Source organism: Rhinoraja longicauda, chromosome 6, assembly GCF_053455715.1.
Source record: "Rhinoraja longicauda isolate Sanriku21f chromosome 6, sRhiLon1.1, whole genome shotgun sequence".
NCBI classification, from domain to species: domain Eukaryota; kingdom Metazoa; phylum Chordata; class Chondrichthyes; order Rajiformes; family Arhynchobatidae; genus Rhinoraja; species Rhinoraja longicauda.
In genome coordinates this window covers 61,493,797-61,513,868 of record NC_135958.1, presented here as the reverse complement: position 1 = coordinate 61,513,868, position 20,072 = coordinate 61,493,797, and the positions used below count along the sequence as shown (strand labels likewise).

Here is a 20,072-nt window from a genome sequence, read left to right as displayed (position 1 = left end):
TGTTGAAAGGCTGGAGCGATTGGGCTTGTATACACTGGAATTTAGAAGGATGAGGGGGGATCTTATTGAAACATATAAGATAATTAGGGGATTGGACACATTAGAGGCAGATAACATGTTCTCAATGTTGGGGGAGTCCAGAACAAGGGGCCACAGTTTAAGAATAAGGGGTAGGCCATTTAGAACGGAGATGAGGAAGAACTTTTTCAGTCAGAGGGTGGTGAAGGTGTGGAATTCTCTGCCTCAGAAGGCAGTGGAGGCCAGTTCGTTGGATGCTTTCAAGAGAGAGCTGGATAGAGCTCTTAAGGATAGCGGAGTGAGGGGGTATGGGGAGAAGGCAGGAACGGGGTACTGATTGAGAGTGATCAGCCATGATCGCATTGAATGGCGGTGCTGGCTCGAAGGGCTGAATGGCCTACTCCTGCACCTATTGTCTATTGTCTATAATTAGGCCATTCGGCCCATCAAGTCTACTCCGCCATTCAATCATGGCTGATCTATCTCCCTTTTACCCCATATGAGAATGCCTTCTCCACATAACCTCCGAAACCCTTACTAATCAAGAACCTATGGAAGTAATTCACTAAAGAACCTATATCATATCTGAAGAACTGTAGGAGGTTTTTACCCATTGATCTTAATGGAAGAGATTGGCTGTAAGAGACCAAGATAACAGCATTTAAATTACATCTTGCTACTTTGGAAGGTTTCTCGTGGCTTTTATAAATTATGACAGCCATTAAAATCTCATTATTCACAAAATGCTGGAGTAACTCAGCAGGTCAGGCAGCATCTCGGGAGAGAAGGAATTGGTGACGTTTCGGGTCGAGACCCTTCTTCAGACTGATCTGCCTGTGAAGAAGGATCTCGACCCGAAACGTCACCCATTCCCCCCCTCCAGAGACGCCGCCTGACCCACTGAGTCACTCCAGCATTTTGTGTCTTCTTTCCATTTAAACCAGCATATGCAAAAGTCCTCCCTTACAAAAGATAATGCTGTTTTCATCAAAAGTCAATGGTGATCTTTGTCAATTCACCAGTGATTGCAAAGTCTTGGCCATTTTTTTATTTTGCAGCAGGATCTAATTATAAAAAGTAAGATCTCAACTACAGCTACTTGTTCTTGTAATTATTCTTCAATCCCATTTTTTTCTAGAATTAATTCGTAAAGCTGGTTGAATAACCTTGCCTGGCAATTGTGCATTGGGAGACCAGCTGAGATAAAAATTTAAACTAAAAAAATCAAATTTCTGACAAATATTCTGATAAGTATTGAAATGCTATACCATGATAATTTGTCTGGAATGTTCCATTGTTAGAAATGTTAATTCATTCGGTGGAACAATTGTTCCTTCAACTTTTCTGCTTGGCCCACAATTTGCTTGTCTTGCAAATTGATACAAATGTCTTGCATTTGTTTCTGTTTACACTCTCGCCATCCACTATCTGCTGCATCCATGCCTCCAGAAGAGCTTTATCTTTCCCCATGAGTAAAGTTTACATTTTCAATCCAGGAATAGTCTATGTTTATAGTTGATTTACTCCTTACTCTCCTGGTCAATTTCATCAAACTAATCCTGGATTTTATTGGGAGAGAAGCCTGGAGTTTCTTCACAAGTCCAGTTTTAGCTGACTATGCAGCAGGCTGTCATCTCTGGGCATTTTGGTGCTCCAGTATGCCGGAAGTAGGCAGGTAGTCTGAGAAGAGGCATACAATGGCACAGTAATGAAGCAATAGCACCTTACAGAGCCAGATACCCGGTTTCGATCCTGATTGTGGGTGCTGTCTGTACGCTCTCCCTGCGACCACATGGGCTTTCTCCGGGTGTTACAGTTTCCTTCCACACTCCAAAGACATACAGGTTTGTAGGTTAGTTGCCTTCAGTAAAAATTGTAAATTGTCCCTAGTATGTAGGACAGTGCTAGTGTACGGGGAGAATGGGTTGAAGGGCCTGTTTCCACACTGTATCCTCAAAGTCTAAAGAGCTACTTTTGTGGGGTCCTTGAGAACTTTGACATCAGACTCTCGAACATTGCACAACATCAACCTCCCTCAAACGCTATGATCTACAATGGCTCTGTTTTAGTGGCACTATGGACTTTGGTTTTGCACTGTCATGGTCTAGTTACCTGGTGTTATTGGTTATTAAATGAATGTATTATTAATGTATATTTATATGTGTGTTATTAATGGATCTATAAAGCTGCAGTAAGTAAATAAGTAAATTCATAAGTAAATTCTTATGTTGCCAGTACATATTGCAATGAAATACTTTTGACTCTTGACTTGATTTGACAGTGGCAGCAGTTATGTTACTTATGTTTTGGGGCCAGATTGATAGGCGCAATAAATTGAATTATGTAGTGGTTCGTCCTGCTGTAACTGGTGCATATTATGGTTTGATCTTGTGAACTTCGAGTCCTTCACTGGAGTGATGATAGCATCTAACAGGTGACAGTGTTTGGACTAGGGAGATTGCCACAGAAGGGGCACGTCTTGTGTTCTTCCCTTGCTATGGCAAGCCTGTTCTACAAATAATTTGTCAAGGATGGGAATGAAAATCTTCTCGTGTTGAAGGAAATAATCCAGTGATTTACAGAAGCTTTCCCATTTATCATTGAGTTGCTGGCAGTGAGTCCATTGAGCTCATTGTTACCAGGATGTCTTCAACATTTTCAGAAGGGAATCAAGGGCAGAGAATAAACAAAATAACCTATAATGCGTTCATTATAGAATGAGATAAAGATATTTTAAAAATCTATTAACGTTTGGACCTGGTGAAGTGAAGGTTTGCAAACAGAGTTTATAATGAAGAGGTTGAGATGTGAGGATTGATTTAACAGAACGTTTGTACCCTCAGGAGTTCAGTAGGATAAGAGTTGATCTAATTGAAACGTACACATTTCTGAAGAGGTTAGCAGGCAGCTGCTATGACATGTTTTCTCTTTTAGGAGAGTAAGAATTTATGTTTGTGAAAATTTGGAATTCTCTATCCCAGAAAGCTATATGTATCATTAATTGTAAGCTAACCTCCTGAACTACATTGTTACTTTAAATTGTCTTCTGAATAATCAACCAGGCAGATGTGGAAGCCATGATCAAGTCTTTAATTGTCATATGTACCAACGATGACATTCTTACTTGCTGCAGCTGAACAGGCCCATAAACGCAAGAACACACAGGTAATATATAATAATCAAGCATACAGCAAACTAATAACTATAATCGTGCAAGGCAGAAGTCGGTATTGTAACCAAGGACTCTGTCCAAAGGAGATCGTAGTTGCCTAGGCCAATGTCCGCAGTGTTCAAGAGCCTGATGGGAAGAAGCTGTTCTTGAACCTGGTGGTCATGGTTTTCACCTTCTTCCTGATGGTAGCAGCGAGATGAGAACGTGGCCAGGTTGGTGTGGGTCTTTGATGATACTGGCTGCCTTTTTGAGGCAGCGCTTCCTGTAGATTTTTTCAATGGTGGGGAGATCAGTACCTGTGATGGGAAGACCACTCTCTGTAGTCTCCTTCATTCTTTGGCGTTCGATTTACTGAACCAGACCATGATGCAAATAGTCAGTGTGCTCTCTGCCCTGAAGTGGGCTGATGCAACTACTGGTAGTGAAGTAACCGAATGTGACTCAACGTGTCATTTGGTCATTTGTGTAGTAATTTAGAATTCTCAGTAAGATGTACTCCATTGTGAAATAAAGATTTTACAGTAAAAATGATTCATTCTTGGCCTAAAAAGAAATTAAGAATGGTATTAAGTTGAATAAAAGAGCAAACAATGTTGCAAAGATCATTGGTAGGCTAAAAGATCGTGAAAAAAATTGGAAAGCAATAAAGAATGGCTTAGAGAAAATGGATTGAGAGTAAACACAATACAGTTCAATCTAAATATTATATAAATATATTGAAAGCAAATTTAATTTGCTACAGGACAAGAGGTGAGAATTAATGATGGGGTGGAGAACATTCTGGAGGTCTAGGGCCAATATGTTCGCCTAAATCTTTCCTTTCAGATTGGTAATTAATGAGTTAAATTAAGCCAATGAAGGCACTGCATTTGCAGCCGACACAAAGATGGTGGGGAAGGAAGGTGTGAGTATGGCCCAAAGTTTGCCCGGGGATATAGGTTAACAAAGTGAGGGGAATTTGACAGATGAAGTGTGAACTTGTGAGATTGTCCGTCGTGGTTGGAACAGTGGTGAAACAGAATGGAAAGAGACAACAGAATGCTTCTGAGTAGAAAGGTCTGGGTGTTTTCATACTTAAAGGAAATAAATCATAGAGACACATAGAAACAAGGAACTGCAGATGCTGGTTTACACAAAAGGACACAGAGTTTTGGAGTAACTCAGTGGATCAGACAGCATCTCTGGATAGCATGGCTAGGTGACATTTTGGGTCTGAAGAATGGTCCTGACCTGAAATGTCACCTATTCATGTTCTCCAGAGGTGCTGCCTGACCTGCTGAGCTACTCCAGCATTGTGTCCCTTTTTTAAGCCTACGTACACATTCAGCAAATAATTTGGAATAAGAGCAGGGAGGTCTTGTGTCCAGAACTGGAACACTGAATACAGTTCCAGTCTCCTTATTTAAGGAAGGATATAGTAACATTGGAGACTGTTCAGAGAATATTCACAAAGTTGATTCATGGGTTGAAGGGGTCATCTTAAATTGAAAGGATGAGCAGAATGGATTTTAAAGGATTTGCAGGCTTTGCAGGCTCACAAGAGGTTTACCAGAATCCTGCCTGGATTACAGGGTGTTAGGTATAAGGAGAGGTTGGTAAAACGGATTGTTTGCTCTGGAGGTTCTTAGAGACTTGACAGAAGTTAATAAAATTATCAGAGGCACAGATAAGATAGACAGTCAGAATCTTTTTCCCAGGATGAAGATGTCAAATACTAAAGGGCGTAGCTTTAAGATGAGAGGGGCAACTTGAAAGGAGATGTTTGGGACAAGTTATTTTAAACAGAAAGTGGTGAGTGCCTGGAACGGTGTTTAAGAGGCTTTTAGATAGGCAGATGGATATGCAGGGATATGGATCATGTGTGGGAGGAGGAGATTAGTTTAACTTGGCATCATGTTTGCACCGTGCTCTAAAGGCTGAAGGGGCATGTTCTTGAGCACTATTCTTCTGTGTTCAATGATAATAATCAGAGTTGAGAACAATGATGGGTTATTAATTGAAGATACAAGGGTTGATGAGGCTTGGCAGAGGAGATGCTGTTTTCCTTATGGGGAAATGTGGAATGGGGGAGTGTAGTGTCGGAGAAAGGAGATGCCATTTAAAAACGGGGAGCACCATCTCTCAGGGTTACTGAAATTTTCAGTGAGGTTAAATATATCTCCGGTAGTGAGGTATTTTATTGTATAGTTTAATTGAGGGTTATGGGGATTGAACAGGAAAGTAGAGATAAGGTGACAGATCAAATTGGCAATAATCTTGCTGAATCGTGGAACAGTCCCTTCTGAAGGGACTGCCAGACTAGCTAAAGATCAGGGAGCCAGGTGGGGTTTACAATAATCAGGTGGTTTCAAAATCTCCATAAATACCAGCTTTTGATTCTGCTATTCTGGTGGTATTTGCAATCAAATCTCCAGATCAATAGTCCTGGACTTTGGATACTTGTTCAATAATGTCACCACGTTGTTAACATTCCCTTTGTGTATTCCATTTTTCTTTAAATCTTTAGGGTATTGTAACAGAATAAAATAAATAAAGGTAATATATTGGGGCAGTCTTAAGGAAGTATTGCATTTACCTGAAACCCTCCTTCAGATGAGGTGTTAAAGTCAATCTCTTGTGTATAAGCTGCTATTTGAAGAAAGTTTAGTTTTCTGTTGTAACCAATGTCAATGAAAACAAATCAACATTACTTTTGTGGTGAACAATGGCAAGTGTTTCAACATTCCCAACAAATGCACATTCTACTGAGATATTAAAAAACTCAGTCTTTGGCTAATTAAGGAGGTCAAGGTTGGTATTTGATTAAAAGAGTCTAGAAGAGGGTCACATTGTCAATCTGGAGTTTCAATTGTTTAGTAATGAGATGATTTGGTAAAGATCTTTTTTTGGAATCCTGCACCTTGGAATGTTAATGCTGAGTTTTTGAGTGTATGTAAAGATGAAAGTGATGTAATATGGGGCATGACGGGAATTGGACATATGGTCATCAAATGGTGATGTGGATCTGAGGCAGAGGCGCAGCTGGGGTCTTTTTAAATTATGCAGGAGGCATGATGGGATGTTTCCTGTCTCTTGCATTCATATATAAGACTGTTTGTCTCCTGATGTTTGCTTTTAAAGTGTGACTGCATTTTTAAACAATTCATGTCTCTAAGGAGACATGTTGAAGATGTAAGGTTGGGGCACAATTTTCTGGGCACCATTGTTTTGTATACATCATTGAAATAGAAGCCTTAAAGTGAGCTTCTGTTTCATCTGAAGTCGCATTAATAACCGCTGCATGACTTGAAGTCTTGTGATATTTTTGTCTCTGCCTGTGGATTACTTCATCTTTTGTATGTGGTGTCCATGTGGCTTGAAATGAACTTTGTACATTTTTAAAGTGGTTGGATGAATACAGACTTCGTTTCTAATTTCCATTTATTTCAAGATGCAAACTCACATTCCTATACTTTTTCACAGTTCCTCTGGGATCCCTCTGCTATAGACCTATGGCCCCCTGGGTTTTTTTTTAAAGGAATAATCTTGTGATACAATATATTTTGGTGTATATAGGAGGAAAGTGGAAAAGCAGCCCTGATTGGTCTTCATTTTGAAATGCATCATGATATTGGCCCTTACTTTGACAGCACAGAAAGATTCAGGACTCCCAGCAAATGCAGAAGTCTCAAACTTGTTGCATTCAGGCTCAATCTTGCTAGGATTTTTCAACAGTTAAGCTGGGGTCATGTTCTTGGTTTCTGTGCCAATCTAGACTTGGCAGAAGACCAGCATGCCATTGATTTGCAGAGAGAATAAAAGGGAAACATATGTTGGCTTGGATTTAAAAAAATTAACTCTTTAGTTTGTTCAAGTGCTACGTGATTTGAAGTTTTTAAAATCAAATGAAATAGTTAAACCATTTTTAAACTACTTATGGATGTCAGGTTCCAAATCATTGAACTTGCTGACAGTCTGAACCACTGGCAAACCTGACAGCTGCCACAGTCTTGGGAGGTGTTTTGTAGGGTCCCAATGTTTGATGCTTTGTCGTCGCTCAGTCTCACCATGTGGTCAGAGAATTGTCTAAAAAAAACAAGACTGGCTTTCAGGATTCAGTGGGTTTGTTCACAAAAATGGGTATTGCAGTCTAGGTCGAAAACAGTTGGTACAGAGAAAGTTGCCTTGAAAGACCAGTGTGAAAAGAATTGCATTTATGTAATGACTTTCATAATCCCGGGATGTCACAACAAATACTTTTGACTATCTTCCACTGTTACTTTACACAAAACGCAGCAATTAATTTCTTAGTTGAAGTCCACTTATAGCAAGGAATAAAAAGATGGTCTGTTTATTTTTAATCAAATGGTGTTGGGTCATTCTCAGTTTTGTTTCAGGGAAGTCAGGGCAGTAGTTTATTAACTCATCAAAAAGGCAGCACTTGGAGCAAAGCAACCAGAGAGTCATACAGCAGGAAACTGATCCTTTGGCCCACTTGTACACGTTGACCAGGATACCTCAAAAAGCTCAACCTCATTTGCCCACGTCTGGCCCAGTCCTAGCAAGACAGCTGAGATTTGTTGGCTGAAGTTTCTACAGGGAGAACAGACTAACTTTGTGGTGTGGGGATGGCTCCTGAGCAAAGGCTGAGACAATGACCAACAAGAGTTGGTAACACAAGCTCTTTCAGCGACGTCAGATAGTTAACTTGGAGCATTTTGTCATGTCATCATCTGTATAAATTATTTTTTCATTCCAAAAATGAAATATTTTATTAATGGAAACCATGGAAAATGCCATTTGAATCTGGTGCAGTAGAAAATATCTAATGGATCGGTGGTGTAACTAACCCATGTCATATGATCAGATCTATGGGAGCTGCTCAGTCAGTCTTTACTACTTTGCCAGATGTGGTCTTTGTAGCAGCCGGCTTCTGGTTACTTCACAGGAAGGGAGGAAAATGGATCAGAGTACATTACTGTGCACTATTTGTTATGCAGGTCAGGTTGTGGAGGGGGAGGAGTGGAGAGGGTGACGGGAACACTTGGTATAAGCAGGAGACCGTGGGAAGTGGAATGCCGCACACGGTAGTGGTATCTTGAGGGAGGGTGGTGAAGGTTTGCCGCAGCCACTTCACTATCTATGCCTCCCCATCCCACCCACCCTTTCTTGCAATAAAGCAAAGCCAAATCTGCGGACACATTTGAGAGCCACATGAGGAGGAAGAGAGAGAAAGTTTGCCCAGATACAACTCTGGTTCCAGGTGGTGTAGACAGCAACGGAAAGGAAGTCATCTATTTTTAAGTTTCTCAATACTTCAGGGGCATGTTAAAACTAAATCTTCATTTTGCATAGTTTAAAACATTCAACATGTGGAGAACAATCAGATTGTCAGCTCAGACGATGATTATTTGTTGACTTGTCTTGAATATTTTAAAATCATTAAGAAATCTGCCTCATGTTCCAGTGATTTCCAGTCCATTTATTTCAAGCATATTAAATATTATCTTTAGCAGTTTGCAGAACATACTGCTTTAAATAGTGTGTACATTCAGATTTGTTCATGTCTATATAATTTGCAGAGCTTTGTTGTAAAAGTAGAGGTAAGGAACATTTCTCTGCAGCCCAGGGGTACAGCAGGGCAGTGAAGTTACAAGAAACTGCAGCTGACAGTTAATTAAAAAACAGACACGTGCTGGAGTAACTCAACGGGTCAGGCACCATGTCTGGAGAACATGGATAGGTGACGTTTTGGGCAGAGACCCTTCTTCAGATCTTCTTCAGAATTGTTCAGTTCTCACAGAGGTGTGGTGACTTGTTTACGAGTTATGAGTTTCCTCTGTGGTGGATAACCAGACATTAGATGTAACAAGTGGCTGTTGTCTACCTTCATTGTCAATGTTGCTGATAGTGCACAAAAATGTTTTCAACATTTTTGCTTTGAGACTGATCTTTAGTCCTTGGTTAAAACTGTGTTTTAATTTTATTTGAACTGCTTTAAAAATCACCTGAATCTCATGTTCACACCACATTCAATACCTTGGCTTAAAATCATAATTATCATAAAATTAGGTGGAAACTTTCTGTTGTAATGATCAATATCCTTTTATTATAGCATGAATCAGTTTGTATACAGCATCAATCATGACCAAAAGATTGAGAGACTTCACTCTACCTTTCTCGATACTATGTCCATAGTTCATATCTGGAATGAGCCGCAAGAGAAAGCCATGGAAATGGATGCAATTATGACGTTTAAAAGACATTTGGATAGACATATGGGCGGGAAGGGTTCAGAAGGCTGAGGGCCAAATGGGACTAGTCCAGTATGCCAACTTGGCCAACAGGGACAAGGTGGGCCAAAGAGGTTCTTTCCATGCTGTACTGCTCTGTGAATCTGTTAGTGTGCTGAATGATTGACGGTACCCATGCATGTTATGATCTGAATCTTTACATTTATCAATTAACTACACAAGTGATATTGGTGACTGTGATTCGATGTGTGCAAATGTTGAGCAATATTTTGACTTTTGCTTTTCTATTGTTCCCTCAGGCACTGATCTTTTTGGCTGCCATTGCCGCTGTCTGCTTGGGCTTCAATTTGATTTGCCTCTTGATTTACTTGCTGTGCACCTGCTGCTGCAAGCCAGCTGATGATGAAGAGACTAAGAAGCCACATTCCCGCTGTGTCACGTGGACAGCTGTGACCGCTGGTCTGATATGCTGGTGAGTGGGGATGTGGGAGGTGACCAAACCTGTAGGTGTCCTGTGAGCCATTGTATGAAGTGTAATGTAGTCTTGTTTGAGCTCCATCTACAAGTTTTACGAGGATGTTGCCTGGACTCAAGGGCCTGAACTTTGGGAGAGATAGGCAGACGAGGACTGTATTCCTTGGAGTGCAGGAGGCGTAGGGGTAAACTTATGCGGGTGTAAAAAATCATGAGGGCAATAAATAGGGTGAATGCACAGTCTTTTACCCAGGGTAGGGGAATCACAAATGAGAGAACATAGGTTTAAGGTAAGAGGGAAAAGATTTTGTAAGAAGCTGAGGGGCAGCTTTTTCACTCAGAAGGTGGTGTATATGGAACAAGATGCCACAGGAGTTATTTGAGACAGATCACAATAACAACATTACAAGGCACTTAAACAGATGTTTATGGGCCAAATTTTTTTTAAATTTTTTTTTAAAATCAATGCTTATTTATTTTTGCTGTCCACTTTGCTGCTGTAACCCTGCAAATTTCCCCATTGTAGGACGAATAAAGTACTTATTATTATTATTATTAAATACAGACAAATGGGACCAGCTTAGATGGGGTACCTTGGTTGCATGGCGAGTTGGGCCGAAGGGCCTGTTTTGTGCTATAATACTCTATGACTACATGTATTCAGTAAAATGTAATGTTAAATGGTGAGAGGCTGGTTACTGTTAATTCGCAAAGGGAATCTCGTGCATTGATTTAGAGCAAAACATTGGCGTTTTGTACCCAATGCCTTTGGTCAACGTTGTTTGGTCCACATTGGCGAAGGCTTCAATGAGCAGTAGTGGAGTGATGTGAAAGGTGATTGCTAATTTATTCTTTCTTGACTTGTAAGGTCATAAGTAGGATTAGGCCATTCTATCTGGCTGATGGCTGATCTATCTCTCCCTCCTAACCTCCATTCTCCTGCCTTCTCCCCATAGCCTTTGATACCTGTACTAATCGAGTATCAATCTCTGCCTTAAAACTATCCATTGACTTGGCCTCCACAGCCTTCTGTGGCAAAGAATTCCGCAGATTCACCACCCTTCATGGTAATGTCAGAAAGAGGTGTAATCCAGTTCCCTGAATGACCATCCTGTCACATGTACTGACAGGCGAGATACTCTGTGAGACATTGCATTAAAATATCATCAGACCACACCAAGATGTTCACTTCCAAGCAAGGATAATTATTGAGGGGTAGCATTCCGACCTTTGGCCTAACCTAGAATGCTGAGATTAAACTGCAATATCTTCATCGCTTGTCTAAGAACTAAAGGTTGGATGGGAACTGATCATTTTATTTGCACATTCTGACACTTTACTATGCATTTCAGGTTAAACACTTTCCAACATAGTGCTAAAGCTTAGAATATTTATTTTAATCAATAGATTGGCAGGTCAGCAGTAACTAGTTAAGGGGCACAAGATTTTGTTTAGAGCCTTCTCATCTTGCTTTAATTGAATTTGGCTACAAAATGCTTCTTGTTCATTAACTTTAAACAAACCCTTTTTGTTAAACTGTCAGGGTTAATAATAGCGTCTGTCACTATGAGGGATATTAATAAATTGAATTTTCATGAAATTTAAGATTGTCATGATGGTGGTGCCTGAGTGCATGGTCAAACCAAGTGGTATCTTGTGAGAAGCACACGATGCCAGAGTAACTCGACGCATGTATCTTGTGACTGATGTAATTAGTAGGCTGCATTTTCTGATTTGATAGTGTGGCAGTAATGACATTTTGTTCATACTGAACCAGTTGCTCCCTCCTTTCCTAATCCATTTATTTATTTTGGTGTAGAGGTAATTAATTTCAATATCACACAGTCACGTTTTATCACCAATTGGAGGCATAGTGTGCAGCTGTTGAGTTGCTGTCTTACAGTGCGAGAGACCCGGTTTCAATCCTGACTACGGTGCTGTTATGGGTACAGAGTTTGTATGTTCTCCCTGTGATGGCGTGGTTTTTTTTTCTCCGGATACTCCGGTTTCCACCAACACTCGAGAGACATACAGGTTTGTAGGTTAATTGATTTCGGTAAATATTGTAAATTGTTCCTTGTGTGTTGGATAGTTAATGTTCGGGGATCGATGGTCAGCATGAATTTGGTGGGCCTGTTTCCATGCTGTATCTCTAAACTAAATTCCACTAAACTAAACATAATAAACAGGCTTTTGCCACTGAGAATTAAGTTGTGATCATCCGTTGGTAGAATTGGTTCTGAAATCCACAGAATTTTTCTTCTATTGTTAAGATTAAACTCCTCACTTTAAAACATTAGCGGGAAGGGATTGGATTTGCCAGTCTATCACTTTTTTTCGAGCTTCCTAAACTTTCGTGTCTAGGCCTCGGGTCATGAGTCCAGTAATTTAATGGGCTTAGCCGGTCGAGGGCGATGGAGGTGGCCCTGCAGCAGCCTGGGGCTTATCTGGATCGGGACTGATCTGGACCAGACTTTGGACTTTTTGTAAATGGCACCAAGATATGGCAACTCGTGCATATATGATCTATGCAAAAAGAATGTCACTGTGCGGTGCCAGTAAAGCACGATTGAAGCATTAAAAACTGATCACAATCCATCATTGCCGATGGTGGAACGTTCTATTTGTGTGAAGCCCTAGGTACTGTGTGCGGCAGAATAGACCCTTTTTTTGTGGTCATCCCATTGTGGGGAGTCCGAGGTGGTGGGTGCGGAGAAATGGCGTGTGGGGAGAGCATTGCTGGAGGAGGAGAGGGTGTCTGGAGCAGAAGATCAGTTCTGGTTGTTGGATCACTGCATTGTTGGGCAGATGATTATAGGAATGGAGACAGGTTGGTGAGGTTAATGGGTGAAGGTGGAAGGTAAATGTTGATCAGGTGGGATACGTGTTGGCCAGTTGATGGGGCTGGGGGACTTGTTTGGGCAGACAACGGTGTGGTCAGGGTTAGGCTTTGGACAGATCATGGTGGATTGGAAGGTTAGACAGATGATTGTAAGATGGAGTCATGCAGCATGAAAGCAAGGCCCTTCGGCCCAACTTGCCCATGCTGACCAATATGCCTCATCTACATCAGCCCCACCTGCTTGTGTTTGGCACATATCCCTGTAAACATCTCCTGATGCTGAGAACTTTGTCAGAAAAGCATGGTATAATCAGTAATCTGAACCTGCCACTGTCATTGAAAGAATTGCTTTCGAAGAGCAACCCTGTGATATCCCGTTGTACTAAGACATCAAATATAATTGGCACAGATGTGACTGCTGCTAGGATTCGGAATGAAGTGAAATATTTCCTGCTGTGCTATTTAGTTACACTGCATTCAGCTGACAAACCAATATTCTGAGATAATTACACTTGGAAATGTAAGAACACAATGTTGTCTGCAGATATATTTAGTCTTTATTCTGCATCCAGCACATAACTTTAAATTGCTTGTAGAACTAAAGGCCATACCATTAGCTTGATTATTTAACCACAAAATGTTGACACCATCCTATTAGTGGTATTTGTTTTGACACTGTAATCCCTCTTGTGAGTGCTTGTGTGAATGCGGGGTGCATTTTCCTGCTTTTAAGAAAGTAATGGAGTAGCAATTACTGTTCTGTCCATCAAACTCCAAGTAATATGCTCATGTGGCTTTCCCTTTATCAGCATTGAAGTATGTTCTAAACCATTGAAAGAGTCATTCAGAAGCCTATCTTGATTTAACATTTAGAAACAAACACATGAAGGTAGGAAACCAATTAAAATAATGTTTTGCATAGGGATTTCGGTTTGGATACCTGGTTAATTCCCGGAATGGCGGGACTGTCGTATGTTGAAAGGCTGGAGCGATTGGGCTTGTATACACTGGAATTTAGAAGGATGAGGGGGGATCTTATTGAAACATATAAGATAATTAGGGGACTGGACACATTAGAGGCAGATAACATGTTCCCAATGTTGGGGGAGTCCAGAACAAGGGGCCACAGTTTAAGAATAAGGGGTAGGCCATTTAGAACGGAGATGAGGAAGAACTTTTTCAGTCAGAGGGTGGTGAAGGTGTGGAATTCTCTGCCTCAGAAGGCAGTGGAGGCCAGTTCGTTGGATGCTTTCAAGAGAGAGCTGGATAGAGCTCTTAAGGATAGCGGAGTGAGGGGGTATGGGGAGAAGGCAGGAACGGGGTACTGATTGAGAGTGATCAGCCATGATCGCATTGAATGGCGGTGCTGGCTCGAAGGGCTGAATGGCCTACTCCTGCACCTATTGTCTATTGTCTATTGTCTAAAATTCAGTTGCATTTCCCATTTTTCGTTAAAACAGTAGCCAAAATGTTTACCATTGATAAAATTACTGTTAATTCTTCCTGCCAAATGATCAGAGCTCATTACTGTACTCTTTATGTTGTTTGGTTACATTCATCTCTATCCTGAAAAAGTTGTTGGAAGCCATTTCTGGACTGTTATATCTTTAGCTGTTTTTACGGTGTTGTAAACACTCGCTGGGAGGAAGAAATAGCCCCTCTCGTTATTTTCCTATCAGAGGTTTGTACAGTAAAACTGTGGGAGCCCTGGTTGAAATTTACGAATCATCCTTAAATACAGGAGAGGTGCCGGAAGACTGGAGGGTGGCAAATGTGCCTCTATTCAAAAAGGGCTGCAGGGAAAATGCTGGGAACTATAGGCCGGTGAGCTAAACATCTGGAGTTGGAAAGTTATTAGAGAGTATTCTGAGGGATAGGTTATGCAGTCATTTGGAATGGCAAGGGCTGTTTAGGCATAGTCATCATGGTTTTGTACGTGGGAGGTCATGTCTCACAAATCTGAGTTTTTTGAAGACATGACCAAAAAGGTCGATGAGGACAGAGCTGTAGATGTTACAGTGCCATCCATAATGTTTGGTAAAAAGACCCATCATTTATTTATTTGCCTCTGTACTCCACATTTTGAGATTTGTAATAGAAATAATCACGTGGTTAAAGTGCACATTGTCAGATTTTAATAAAGGCCATTTTTATACTTTTTGGTTTCACCATGTAGAAATTACAGCAGTGTTTATACAGAGTCCCCCCATTTCAGGGCACCATAATGTTTGGGACACAACAATGTAATGTAACTGAAAGTAGTTATGTTTAGTATTTTGCATTCCTTTGCATGCAATGAGTGCTTGAAGTCTGCGAATCATGGACAGCACCAGTTGCTGGGTGGCTTCTCTGGTGATGCTCTGCCAGGCCTGTATTGCAGCCATCTTTAGCTTATGCTTGTTTTGGGGGCTAGTCCCCTTCAGTTTTCTCTTCAGCATATAAAAGGCATGCTCAATTGGGTTCAGATCGGGTGATTGACTTGGCCACTTAAGAATTTACCATTTTTTAGCTTTGTAAAACTCCTTTGTTGCTTTAGCAGTATGTTTGGGATCATTGTCTTGCTGTAGAATGAACCGCCGGCCAATGAGTTTTGAGGCATTTGTTTGAACTTGAGCTGATAGTCAATAGCCAATAGCCGTTTATTTGTCACATACACATAAATGTGTAGTGAAATGAAACATTACCCGCAGTTGAAACATTAAGACCAATAAGAATAATCAATAAAAATGCAATAACACATACAATCATACACTAACACCAAACAAAAGAAACATCCATCACAGTGAGTCTCCTCCAGTCCCTTCTCACTGTGATGGAAGGCCACAATGTCTTTTCTCTTCCCCTGCCGTCTTCTCCCGAGGTCAGGCTGTTGAAGTTGCCACCTCGGGGCGGTCGTGGCTCCCGACATTGGAGCGCCGCGCCGGACGGTGAAAGGTCCACGGCCTATTCCAGGCCGCGCCGGAAGGTGAAAGGTCCACGGCGGGCCGACCCAAGCCCCGCGATTCGGGGCGGGCGAACACGCTGCCTCTGCCGCTGCCGGTGCTCCCAATGTCGGCCCCCACCCAGGGGCCTGCGGGCTTCCGACGTCCACGCGGCCCGCGCCGGAGCCTCCGGAGACGAGTCGCAGCTGCTCCTGCAGCATCCGCAGGCAGCCAGCGCCGCAGGTGGTGAGTCCGGGCCATGGGCTCTGCGAACCAGAGCCCCAGGTGGTCCCAGGTGCATGGCCGGTGGTAGGCCGCAACGGGAACAAAGGTCGCGTCTCCGTTCGGGAGAGATAATTTTTTACAGTTCCCGTTGGATGTGTCTATACACTTCAGAACTCATTATGCTCCTACCATCAGCAGTTCTATCATCAATGAAGATAAGTGAGCCAGTACCTTCAGCAGCCATACATGCCCAGGCCATGAAACCCCCACCACCGTGTTTCACAGATGAGGTGGTATGCTTTGGATCTTGAGCAGTTCCTTCTCTCCTCTATACTTTGCTCTTGTCATCACTCTGATATAACTTAATCTTCATCTCAAGACCTTTTTCCAGAACCGTCGTTGCTCTTTTAAGTACTTCTTGGCAAACTGTAACCCGGCCATCCTATTTTTGCAGCTAACCAGTGGTTTGCATCTTGAAGTGTATTCTCTGTATTTCTGTCCATGAAGTCTTCTACAGACAGTGGTCATTGACAAATCCACACCTGAATCCTGAAGAGTGTTTCTGATCTGTCGGACAGGTGTTTGGGGATTTTTCTTTATTACAGAGAGAATTCTTCTGTCATCAGCTGTGGAGGTCTTCCTTGGCCTGCCTGCCAGTCCCTTTGCGATTAGTAAGCTCACCAGTGCTCTCTTTCTTGTAAATGATGTTCCAAATAGTTGATTTTGGTAAGCCTAAGGTTTGGCTGATGTCTCCAACAGTTTTATTCTTGTTTCTCAGCCTCATAATGACTTCTTTGACTTTCATTGGCACAACTTTGGTCCTCATGTTGATAAACAGCAATAAAAGTCTCCAAAGGTGATGGAAAGACTGGAGGAAAGACTAGGCACTGGGAGCTCTCTTGTACCTGCATTAAGGAGGCATTTAAACACACCTGAGCAATTACAAACACCTGTGAAGCCACGTGTCTCAAAAATTATGGTGCCCTGAAATGGAGGGACTATGTATAAACACAGCTGTAATTTCTACATGGTGAATCCAAAATGTATAAAAATACCCTTAAATGAAATCTGACAATGTGCACTTTAACCGCATGTGATGGGTCTTTGTCCCAAACATTATGGAAGGCACTGTAACTGAGCAGATTTCAGTAAGGCATTCGACAAGGTTCTGCATTGTAGGCTGCTCTGGAAGGTTAGATTGTATGGGATCCAAGGAGAGATAGCTGAATGTATAGCAAATTGGCTTCATGGTGGAAGGTTGCTTCTCAGACTGGAGGCCTGTGACTAGTGGTTTGCCTTAGGATTCGGTGCTGGGCCCGTTACTGTTTGTCATCTACATCAATGATTTGGATGAGAACATTAGGGCAAGATTAGCAAGTTTGCAGATGATACAAAAGTGGGTGGTTTTGCAGATAGTGAAGATGGTTGTGAAAGATTGCAGCAAGATCTTGATCAATTGGCCAGGTGGGCTGAAGAATGGTTGATGGAATTTAATACAGAGATCTGTGACGTGTTGCATTTTGGGACGTTTAACATGGGTGTGGGGGGACTTTCACAGTGAATGGTAGGCCTTTGGGGTGTGTTGTAGAGCAGAGGGATCTAGAAGTGCAGGTGCATGGTTCCTTAAAGGTCGAGTCGCAGGTAAATAAGGTGGTCAAAAAGGCTTTTGGCATATTGGGCTTCATCAGTCAGTATTGAGTATAGAATTTGGGATGTCATGTTACAATTGTATAAGACGTTGGTGAGGCCGTTTAGAGTATTGTGTTCAGTTCTGGACACCATGTTTTCGGAAAGATATTGTCAAGCTTGAAAGGGTTAAGAGAAGATTTATGAGGATGTCAGGACTGGAGGGGCTGAGCTATAGGGAGAGGTTGAGTAGGCTGGGTGTCTATTCCTTGGAACGCAGGAGGATGAGGGGTGATCTTCTAGAGGTGTATAAAATCATGAGAAGAATAGATCGGGTAGATGCACAGAATCTCTTGCCCAGAGTAGGGGAACCGAGGACCAGAGGACATAAGTTCAAGGTGAATGGGAAAAGATTTAACAGTAATCTGAGTGGTAACTTTATTCACAAATGAGTGGTGGGTGTATGGAACAAGTTGCCAGAGGAGGTAGTTGAGGCTGGGACTATCCCAACATTTCAGAAACAGTTAGACACGTACATGGATAGGACAGATTTGGAGGGATATGCACCAAATGCAGGCAGGTGGGACCAGTGCAGCTGGGACATGTTGTCCGGTGTGGGCAAATTGGGCTGAAGAGCCTGTTTCCACACTGTATCAGTCTATGGCTCTCTGACTCTAATAGTGTGCATTGCCACTGGTTGGGAAACCTGATGGTTTGGACTCTGGCTCACTGGTCCTGTTTCCTGCATGTCTAACTCCCTGGAGCCCGTTTCTCACACTCCCTTTGAACTCGATGGGGCCTCGTTACCTCCACTCTCTTCAACCTTATTGGGTTAATTGGAAAGTTTATTATACAACTAAGTAGCATCTAAACGGCGGTGAATTACAATGTAGAAACAAGAAACTGTAGATGCAAGATTACCAAAAAAAGACACAAATTACTAGAGTAACAGTCAGGCAGCGTCTCTGAACATGGACTAGAAACATCACTTATCCATGTTCTCCAGAAGTGCTGCCAGACCTGCTAAGTTACTCCAGCAATTTGTCTTTTTTTAAATTTAAAGTTGTGTTTGGCTGATCGGAGGAACATCCAATTGTCCCCAAAATCCACCAAAGTCTCAAGTGTAAAGGATTATTAGTTTTAATTTATCTTGCAACCTGGAATATGAATCAGCTGTCTTTGCAACTGCTAATTCTTTGCAAAAATCTTTGATCACGAATGATTTCTTAATTTGTATGTAGGCATCTTGTTCTGTGGGTATGGTATCTCTAAATCTTTGGACTGATCATCTGACATCTAACTTTGAATGAGCCACAAATTCCTCCAATTGAATTGTAGGAAGATCAGGGTGATTACTCTTAAATCTGGGTCCCGATTCCCATTCCTGTGTCACTGACTCCATCTTTCCAGATCTAGCTCTCTGAAACACAACCAGGTTGTGTGCAGCCCTGAATATCACCAACTTCCATCTCCGTGACATGGGCCAACTCCTCCCCAGGTCCAGCTCCTCAGCTGCTGAAGCCCTCGCCCTGAATTCGTCATCTCCAAGCTTGGCAATTGTAATGTATCCCAGGCTGTTCTTTCTTTCTCCAATAGTACCTGCTAGAATCTTCCTGTGCTCCGACTCAGTCATTGGTGCAAGAACCTTAGTGACTAGCATCAATTTCCATTTAACCGATGCCATTAGTTTAAAATTCTCCAGCTTCTTTGCATGGTCCTACCTTTCTGTAGCCCTGTGCTCTCCGCCAGCTTGTGACCCCTTGTGATGTATGTGCTCCTTAGCTCCTCTAGTTTGGTAGCACAGAGAGTAATTGTCCTGCCAGTGGTGGCCATGGGGTAGTAATCTCGGCTCTGGAATACCCTGCCCCAGCATGCCAGCTCTGCAGCCATTGTAAGGTGCTCCTTAACCTTTCACTAATTGGTAGGGTTTTGGTCACCTGCTCAGCTATCTTCAATAACTCTGCAAGAGTTTCTTTGACAATGTACTTGTGCTGGGTTGAAGATGCTATTTATATATTGTTCTATTATATAAATGATTGTTAACAGCAGATAAAATCAAGTATAGTCTTGAACATTTCTATCATTGAAGAACTGTGCAGCAGTAGAGTTGCTGCCTTACAGCGAATGCAACGCCAGAGACTCAGGTTCGATCCTGACTACGGGCGCCGTCTGTACGGAGTTTGTACGTTCTCCCCGTGACCTGCGTGGGTTTTCTCCGATATCTTCGGTTTCCTCCCACACTCCAAAGACGTACAGGTTTGTAAGTTAATTGGCTGGGCAAATGTAAAATGTAAAAATTGTCCCTAGTGGGTGTAGGATAGTGTTAGTGTGCGGGGATCGTTGGGCGGCGCGGACCCGGTGGGCCGAAGGGCCTGTTTCTGCGCTGTATCTCTAAATCCAAATCTGAATCTAAACTACAGTTTAGCTGGAACTGCTAAACTGCTGGAATCTAGTGACGTCATACTTGATCTATTTTCCAACATGACATATTCATCTCTTAAACTTTTTTAAACATCAGAATCTACATTAAAGAAAACAAACATTATGCATCACCCTGTAGT

At 42.0% G+C, this 20,072-nt stretch overlaps 1 protein-coding gene across 4 annotated transcripts in view; it reads left to right on the top strand.

Annotated features, from left to right (window-relative positions):
• Positions 1 to 20,072, top strand: part of ttyh2 (tweety family member 2) — a 66,508-nt gene that overhangs the window by 5,821 nt on the left and 40,615 nt on the right. For all 4 annotated transcript variants that reach the window (XM_078401121.1, XM_078401120.1, XM_078401123.1 and 1 more), the window contains exon 2: positions 9,723 to 9,895. In XM_078401121.1, coding sequence (XP_078257247.1) covers positions 9,723 to 9,895 — 173 coding nt within the window. The remainder of the gene's footprint in view (positions 1 to 9,722; positions 9,896 to 20,072) is intronic.